We start from the raw sequence: 9,572 nt of genomic DNA on the forward strand, positions 1-9,572 counted from the left end.
ACAAAGTTAGGGCTAGAATGCAGTCCCTACTTCACTCCTATCAGGAGCAAGACTCGTTAATTTTCAGACTCTTGTAAAGATGTTCTAAATGAGTACCAGAGTCATCTTGTGATGGTTCACTATACACAAGAGCCCCATCAACACTGAAGGCTCTTCACTGGCTTGCTAGAGCCTACAGAATCCAGTTCAAAATCCCCATGAGTGGTACACCAGGCAGTCCACAATGAAGCGCCTCCCTTTCTGGTGGACAGATTCTACCGGATCACGTTACATTGTTCCTTAAAAGGCGCATTTGCGTTTTGTCCCATGAAGGCCAGAATAGGATTTCCCATTCACTAGCTAACAAATTTCAGCACCAGTTTAAAGAAATGTGCAAAGTCCCAACCACATGGAGACTCATTGGTCTACTGTGCTTCCTCTTATCCAATGTCTTTCAATGGTTGTGTGCCTGTCAGTCATACACATGGAGCCCGCCGCTTACCTCCATCCACTTCCCACTAGAATGCTGAACGTCTTTTTTATCTGTGTATCTAGGTGTAACTTCATACCACAACATCTTCTCATTGCCTCCTCCATGTAACAGAAACAACACCCAAGCCATCTTCCAGTCTTGACTAGGCACATGGCTCAGCAACCTCACATAATCTTTTTTCATGTGAGGCGCCTCCTCTTTATAAAAAAACAATATTTTTACTGAGCAGATTTGTACAAGGTTAAGACATTAAGTAAATTTACAAAGAAAGCAAATACAATAAATTATTATAAAAACCATAAAGAATGAAGTTGTTCATCGCCAGACTAAGCTAGAAATCAAAGGTGTTAAAGGGCAATTAATCATACATCATTAATCCAGGTAAATAGTAAAGTGCAGGCATGCTATGAAATCCCAAATAAAAACTATTAAGAATGACATTTTTATCTCCAGCCTAGGCTGAGAATCAAGGGTTATGAAAACTTTGCATTAGAATAATGAAGAGGCAAATGCATGGGTCCAATAAAGTACTGGATATTAAATGCCAGAAGTATTGTAAGCAGCAGGTGTGCTATGAAATCCAGAATTTAAACAATTAATCATACATCAATATTCACAATTTTGAGTAATAGAAATAGAATATCAGAACTATTCAAAAACAAAACCAGAGAAAACAAGAAGCCGATAATCCCATAGAAAACCAAATTCATACACAGACCACGTGCCATTGATAAAGTGCTAATGTAGCACCTACGTGCAATAATAAAATGTCTAAAATATTTTAGTATTGCCAGGGCCTGAATCCTAGCACATACTTAGAAAGCTTCCAGTAGAAGTGTAACATCCAAAACTGAAAGCCCTAAGAGAGAGCAGGGTCTTCCATCCATCCCGACTGATTTTGCTAGGAAAGAACAGGACCCAATTTTTGGATTAAGTCAAGGTAATGCAAAGAAGCGTTGAATTTCTTTGCACCCCCCTACCCCATTTCCATAGGCCTCCTGAAACTTCTTTTTTTCTGCTCATTTTATTCAGTCAGTCATGGTGTGCTGTGACCCTATTAGTTTGCCAGAGTTGCACAATCAAGGAGCATTCTATGGAAAATACAGTTGATAAGAATATCTGTCCCTGTTTCCCAATTATAGAGTACTGACCCTGTTTGGTAAACTCAAACATTACCAATGAAGGTTCCAAGTCCATTCTGACACCAAGGACCCAACTCAAAGCAGAAAAGAGCTGCTGCCAGAAGTGTGCTAGCATGTGACAAGAATAAAAACAAGCATTTGCAATGCAATGGGTCTCGCATTTGCTCGAGTTAGAGCTATTAGCATTGTAAACTCCTTGCTCACTGTGCCACTGGAATCAAGCTAGCCTGGCTGAAGAAGGGTGATACCCTGAAACCGGTCCCAGGATGCTTGTTCCCGGTCCAGGGAGGACCTGGCCTGGCAGTTCGGGCTGGGCTGTTCCCATGAAGAACAGGGTCAAGATTGATTTGCATATGGCTGGGTCCAAACTGGGGTGGCATGGTGAGAAAAAGAACGATGGATTAAACCCAGATCTGTGACTGGGGGTGAGTGTTTGCATTGTCAGGACTCCGTCCATCATCCTTTTGTGTTGCTAAACTCCTAACCAGACTTTTCTTGCCACATAGATTGAAAATGAAAAGTAATTCAGTTTCACATAAGCAAGCCAATTCAAAACGCCATGGTATCATGGTGAACCAGCACACAAAAGGAAAAAGAAGTTCGTTCTCAATCAATCGTATTGACAAAAGTGCAATTAGCCATGTAACGGGGTGATGTCCAGGGCGGTAACTAAACCTCCCCAAGAGGGACAAACATAAAGCATTTACCAACGGAAATAAAGGATTTTTGAAGGGCAAGCCCATGAACGAGTGATAGTGATTGGCGTTCGGTGGGCGTGGTTAAAAGCCCAGATACATAGCAACTCGTCGGAAAAGCAGCGCTTGCGCGCTGCTATGCTCAACCTAAAAATATTAAGTCAAGACCCAGCACGATGCTGCTTACACTGAAAGCAGTACTCCTCAACAGAAGGAAACATTCTGTGACGGGCTGCTGGAGTATGATAGGCCATCTATCGGGATAAGAACTACATCCTTTTAAAGTTTGCCACCCATAAAGCCTTATGGCCTGCTAGGGACATAGTCTACCAATCCTCCTCCGAAAGGCGATAGTGTGGCTAGCCAAATTTTCTCTAAAATATTAGTCAAATACTGCTGCGCCCCTTGGTTGCGTAGAAGCCTACACCAATTGCTGATAATCAAAAGTTCAGATCTGAAAAGCGAATGTAAAGCTGGATGAATATCTTGGCTAGCCTCCTGATAATGGGACCTCAAAAAATGCATAATCTGTTGATAGCCTAGAAAAAATTGCTCACAATGATTGCCACAGCAGGCACAGATCTCTTGCAATGTAGTACAGTTTCCCGGTAAACAAAAGTGTCCCACCTCCTTGAATCCACAAGAATTCAATTATCTGACCTGGGAGGAAGAGATTGACAGACCAGCATACTGGACCTCCTGTAGTGTAAGACATGTACAACTTGATACAATATTATTGCTTCCTCGTTAATAAAAAGGGCGTTCTTGCTTCAGAGTCTATAAATAAATGTTGCAGCAGGAGCCCAGGGACCTTATAAGGCACCGGACCGGGTCTGCAGAATGACCTCCTTTTTGTTCTTGATTGCTCATCATTCCTCTTTCTATTGCAGTCCTACACTTTGTCTCTTTTTTTATTCCTATTTGTTCTCTTCATCCTTGATGTCTCCCTTTGTCGCTGTTTTCATTTCTCCGCCTTCTTCATTCTCCCATTTCTGTCTTTTTATCCCTTCCTCTGGGCCAAAATCTGATGATGTAAGATAAGTTCTGGTCTCCAAAGTGAGTGTGGGACGTGGAGAAGAGGGGTCAAGGCACCACCTACAAAGAAATTAATTGCTGGCGTGATTGGAAAGGGTGGATTCCCCCTCATAGGAGCAGTTAAATTAAAACTACTACGCATTATTCACATGGCCTGCACTTACATAAGCTGCCCACTCACTGAATGAGAGCCGCCGATCTTACATCACCTAACTCGACTCTGCTCCAACAAAAACGACTGAAACATGGAGGAAGGTTTCTGGGAATACTAAAACCAAAAATTTGGAACAATCCGATCCCCAGCTTCAGGGCAGAACCCCAAAATCAGCAGGTTAAGAAAATACCGAGACTCATCTAACTTGGAAAACGGAATAGCAAAAGCATACCATATAGCACTCCATGACGTTTCCTCATCAGGGGCAGTAGGGTACAAGGCGCCTATCAGGTGATAACTGCACCCATTTAGCCACAAAAATATAATGCAAGCGTGTGTGAACACAAATTGTCCAGGGGAGGGGAACTTACAATGAGTCCTGGGTGCTTTTTAATTGTATTGAACCTGCTTTGAAGTTCACACTCAAAGGCAAATAAGGAGACAGGGGCGTAGGGAGAACATGAGTTACCCAACATCAAATAAGTCTTTCGAGCAGGAGAACTGAGGCTGTAAGGTAGGGCTGCTTGCTCCAGTACTTGTAGGTGCACTGCTTGATGTATAGAGTGTGAGACTAGGCACCATCTCACCCTGCCTCATCTTGGGTGATATCCAATGTGTTTTGGGTTTCGGTCCAGGTGTCTATCACACTCTTACAGCCAGTGTTCAGCCTTATTCTACAAACTCTAAATTTTAGCAAAATCGTTAGCATGGGAATACATATATGAAGTTGTTTCTCAGTAGCACATAATTTAGTTACACGCGGAGGAGGGGACAGAAGCATGTCTCCTACTCACTATTAGACCACAGTTGGGATGGGAGTGGTTCTCAAGGTAAAGCAAAGGGACTTCCCTGCTCAACAAATGAGACACTGCTGGAGGGCAGACCCAGATATATAATAGTGTTTATTAACGGCATATTTTAGGAAAATTATACCATTGGGATTAGATTATAATATATTTTTTTTAGCTAAAAGGCACCCACTGAACTACATCTACTTGTTCGTAGATAAGGGACTATAGATAGAAAGGGTTGTGAGGACTGATCTCTGGGTCCTGGTGCAGTAGGTGGTTGCTATTGACATCCTGGGGTCTAAGATACTATCCCATTCCAACTGAATTGTTAGTCACTCCCTTCTCCAAATGTAATGCTCTAAGTGTTGTGAATATGAGCAGTGAAAGCTAACCCCAGGAGGTGTAAGCGGGAATGGAGCTCAGATACAGGATGGCACCCTTACAACAGTCTCTTGCAGCTCTAAGTAAAACACAATGCAAAAGGCAGGTGGAATGTCTTACAGTGTGAAAAGCAAAGTCTTCAGAAATTTGAAGAACTTGGGAACTCAAGGCTCTCCAAGGCTATCCAGTGGTAGACAATTCAATGTGAGAGCATCTTGCACTTGAAAGGCTCAGCCACCACATCTCTAGAACTGGAACTTCAGAACACTAACTAAAGATGATTCACGCAACTAAATATTCAGTATGGAATGAAACCTCACATATGTGCTCCATGATGCAGAGTGTGCCCTCTCCATCCTCTCATTAACATCTGACGGCACTGCATGCAAAGCATCTTGTGAAGGGATAATGGATTTTTGGCCACCAAATTTTCCACTATAAATATGGACCTAAAGAATCCCAGCATGCAATGTTTTGATGTTAATTACATAGGTGGACCTGGTGAAGCCCCAACTATACAACTACTTGGCATTTATAACTGTGCACCCCACAATGTTATCATTCATAATTCCTGTTTTGCTACACAGGCTTTCCCCTGAACAATGCAAGACACACAAAACAAGGGAAGATCTACAAAGGCACAATACTTATGGAGTATTATGACTCAATTTCAGGGGCACACTTTCAGCCAATCCTGTTTTTTTAAGCTAAAACCGCTTTGTTGGATAATATTTTTGAGCCTCAACTACAATGCTAAAAGCCAGCCTACACGTTCTAGAGTGCACCACGCTGTTGGCTAAAAATCCAGGACTTGCCGAAGGTGTTACATGTGACACTATGCTACTTGGCAGCTATGATTAATAGCAAACGTGGCAGCTGCAACACCAAAAGCACTTTCAAGCATTGTTTTGGCGTGACTGAAAACACATAATTGTGTAGCGCTTTCACTGGTCCATGGTTGACTGCACTAAAACAGGCAACGCCACCTGCCATTCTAAAAACAGGCGTACAGCAGGGAAACCTAGCCACAGATACAGATGTGTCAAAACTCTTTAACCACACTTGCAAGGCGCTACAGAACACTGGCTCAAGATACCTCAACAATCGCATCTGCTTTCACAAACCTTCAAGACACCGCCGCTCGCCCAGACTACTACTTGCACAAATCCCACACATACAGAAAATTGATCCAGCAGTCCAGCCTTTTCCTATGAAACGACCTTTCGCTATACAAAAGTGTGACCTCACTTCTTGAATTCTGCAACAAGCTGAAGACCTGGATTTTTTTCAGTAGTCCCACTAGGCCCCAGGTGCCCCTAGACACACACCTGCTGAGCTCCAGAAAACCCTACTGGGTGACTGCGAGCTCTACACATCTGCATACCATAACATAACATCTTTGAGTACACAGTAAACAGACCAGCATTCCTAAAGAAAAGTACACCAGGGTGTCTGTTACAAAAAGAAGAAATAATTAAAAAAAACTCCAAAAGAATATTTTCAGATGTTCAACAGTTAAAGTATTCCTCTCCACACGTGAGGCTTCACATCCACGTTCTGATCAGCTACCCCGGCATTTCCTGCTCAGCAGTACTGCATCAAATATGTTACAGGAATGCAGCTTTCAAGAGCAATTCGGTACCCTGCCAAATATCCAGTAAGCCAGGCCTCCAGCAGGTCACAGATACCGAGCAACGAAGGGAAACAACGCTGACACTGCCAGCCAAACACTGCAGACCCTCTCTGGTTATAATTTGCTCTACGCTTTTTTTCTGTAAACAACAAGCAAACAGTTTAAAAACGGTTACTCCTGCCAACATGACAGACACAAGTGTTCATTCTGAATATATAGTAGGTCCACATATGGAAATTGAGTTTACCCTCCAGGAAACACCATTCGCACGCAAAATTGCCATTAGCAGCAGAAAGTATAGTGGAAAACTGTTTATTCAACTAACAGCTGACCAATTCCAGGAGACTGCCATTCGGCCAGTCCTGGTTTTACAGCCTGCAGCAGTAAGAATGCTGGGGCTTGTAGTTTCACGTTTCTCTTTATACATATAGCCGTGGGCCGACAAGCAATACCATTCATTGTGCTATTTTAGCTTCAACTTTTCCAGTCGACTCCACAAAAATCAATAGACAATAGCTTCGTGGTGTGAGCTGACAGCTGGTCCGCCGTAAGATCACACCTTCAGTCAGTGCCGCTCCTTGTAACTAACCAGTGGGACATAGTTAAAATGGAAATCGACCCTACAAGTCCCAGAATACAAAGCGGCGTCAGTTAAACGGCGAGCTGTGGGCAAATGCGTCACATTTAGTGTGAGGCTACTTGACAGCATTGCTGAAACTAGTAGGAGTTCAGGGGCTTTCAAAAACACAATCAATACAAAAACACTGTATTGGCCTTGAAAAGGTTTGCAAACAAACAAAAGTGCTTGAAATGGATTTGACGTTAAGAAAACTAGACTCTAGTTTTTGCTGCTGCACTCTAGTCCTCGTGACACCGCCACCCTGGACTCACTTGCAAGTATTTCTCCGCGAAAATCAATGTTTCCAGTTTTCTGGGAAATTCTTCGTGGAGAAACATAATTGTTTTTTTCTCCCATCTTTAAAACGTTTAAAGTATCCTACCTGAAGCACGTGGTCAGCTCCCCGGAGACTTTTAAGCAGGGGTACTTGGTTGTCGCTATCTTATTTTCTGAACACATTTCCCTAAAAGGGAATATATACAATGGTTTAATCAAACTCGTTTCAGATCCATCAAATTAGAAACGTTCTTCAAACGTACTTGAATGTGTAAGATATTTACATTTTCTGTTAGTTTTTGTCCTTTCTTTGTTTTCAGTCCTACAACCTGGTTATGTAACGACGCATCGCGTAAAGAAATCCTTTTCATTCTGAACGCATTTCCTATTATGTTTGCCTCGGTTTTAATCGCGAACTCTGGCTGCATTCGTGATTTGGGAGGAATAGCTAAAGCCTTTCCAGTTTCTCGGTTCTCTTGGGAGAATCGGGAACTGGCTCGTCGCTGAACGCACGTGTGATTTGGGGCACATTACTAAACTCTCTTTAGTTTCTCGACTGCTATTTGGGGAGAGTGCCCTAAGCACACTACGGGCATCTAAAAATACGCAAGGGAGAGCAGGAACACATCTAAAGGAACCCCTTAAATGATGATTAAGTGCGGCTTATGCTCTGGAAAGGTCAAATGCCAAGACCTGGCAGCATTTGGACTTCTCTCCTTTCCCTGGACACTGAGAAGGAAGGGTCGGCAGCAGTGTGTCCGAAGTTTATCATCGCCTTCACTATAACCAGTCATACAGGAGCATATACGTATGACATTAAAAGCCAAACCAAGCATCTGAATGCAAACGAAAAATTAACACTCATACAGTTTTGGGTGAAGTTTTTTAGATAGTTGTCTATGGCTGCCAATGTGACACAATTTATTTATATAAACATGTGTCCGGAATAAGATGCATAATGACCCCTTGCAGTTCACTTTGCTCCTGATCCACATACACTTAAGACTAAGTCACAGGTGTGAGCCTTCGGCCACGGCGGCGTCGCAGAAGGCTGACACTAGGGGGCGCCGTGGTCACCCCTATACCAGTCCAGCCTCAGTCACCCACCTGTCTGCGTCTTCCGCCTCCTCTCGGTAGGTCCAGGCCAGTCCCAGGGCCAGAAGCAGCCAAAGGCAGCCCAGGCTGCGGCAGACCCCGCGGCTGAGCGCGCCCCGTTCGCTCATTGGCCCGGGTGAAGGGCGGCAGAGTGTCTGTCCCCGCGGTCGCCTCGGAGCGCTCCCGCCTGCTCCTGTCAGAGGCGCAGCACCCGGCCGCTAGGGGGCGCTGTTGGAACAGGATCCAAACACAGCCCCTGAGGTGCTAGAGATCGAAGCTGTGGGTCCCGGGGTGCCACAGGAAGCGGCGGGACCACGAGGAGTCCACCGATCGTCCACGAGGAGCCCTGCTTTCCTCCAGAGAGAGCAAAGCCTTCTACGTAGTTTGTTTTATGGAAACCCCGTCCTCTGTCAGCGCACCTTTTACTCTTCTATCCCTTCTGTTCTCCTCCTCTTTTCACATTTTGTTCCATGTCTTTTCCTCTTCATCTACTGTTTTGTTTTTGCTGCTCCAATGTGCCTTCCTCTTCTTCTATTATCTTTTTTTCTTAATTTACACTCTTTTTTATTTCTTCTCTCCCGTCTTTGCTGAGCTAATCACCTCCTCTCATTTGGCTATGGCTCTCCAGTCGCTCCACTCTCCCTCCTCCTCCTGTGACAGACTGCCCTCTCCTGGATGCTCCCTTGCCTCCTCTCTGTAGGGGGGATGCCTCTCGTCTGACGGGGCACATGGCCATGCGATGCTTGTGATGGGCTGTGTTTGTTTTGGCGGTGACCTGGGGGTAGAGCTGTGCTGAGGGAGGGAGGGCTCCTCCTTCTATCCACCTCTCACCGGTGCCAGGCTAGGGAGCGAGGAGGCAGGGAGTTGGGACTGGGAACCCTTGATGCAAGTATCTCCATAGTGCTTTTTCCAATATGTACATTTATTTTTTGGCGGGTGAATTGAAATGAAAACGTGCATGATGCCCCTTGCAGTGCTATGCTGGACACTTACCTTAGTCTTTAACATTTTAGTTTTGGAGTATCTGTAAAAATTTGAAAATGTATGTCATTACTTCTGAACAGCTACGCTGGAAAGCATCGTCTTATAAACAACATTGTGCTTTGTAGCTGGGTAAGGAATACACTAAACAAATATGGTATATTAGCCCTTACTAAACTGAGTTGTAATTATAGCGCACACGTATCCTTTTTTTACACCGTGCTCTATGAACTGGCTCCCATTTTTAGTGACCTCGCACGAAAAGTTCTTAAGTGCTTAGAGGGTTTCGCGAATGCGC

The 9,572-nt window shown here is 44.1% G+C and overlaps 1 protein-coding gene across 1 annotated transcript in view; it reads right to left on the reverse strand.

Moving 5' to 3' along the window:
* CCBE1 (collagen and calcium binding EGF domains 1) overlaps positions 1–8,923 on the reverse strand; it is a 682,825-nt gene extending 673,902 nt beyond the window's left edge. The window contains exons 1-2 of the mRNA XM_069220382.1: positions 8,306–8,923; positions 7,305–7,385 (exon numbers count right to left, since the gene is read on the reverse strand). Of these exons, the coding sequence (XP_069076483.1) occupies positions 7,305–7,385; positions 8,306–8,421 (197 nt within the window). The 5' untranslated portion in view covers positions 8,422–8,923. The remainder of the gene's footprint in view (positions 1–7,304; positions 7,386–8,305) is intronic.
* Positions 8,924–9,572: the final 649 nt, after the last annotated feature.

This window comes from Pleurodeles waltl, chromosome 1_1 (genome assembly GCF_031143425.1).
Source record: "Pleurodeles waltl isolate 20211129_DDA chromosome 1_1, aPleWal1.hap1.20221129, whole genome shotgun sequence".
Lineage (NCBI taxonomy): Eukaryota > Metazoa > Chordata > Amphibia > Caudata > Salamandridae > Pleurodeles > Pleurodeles waltl.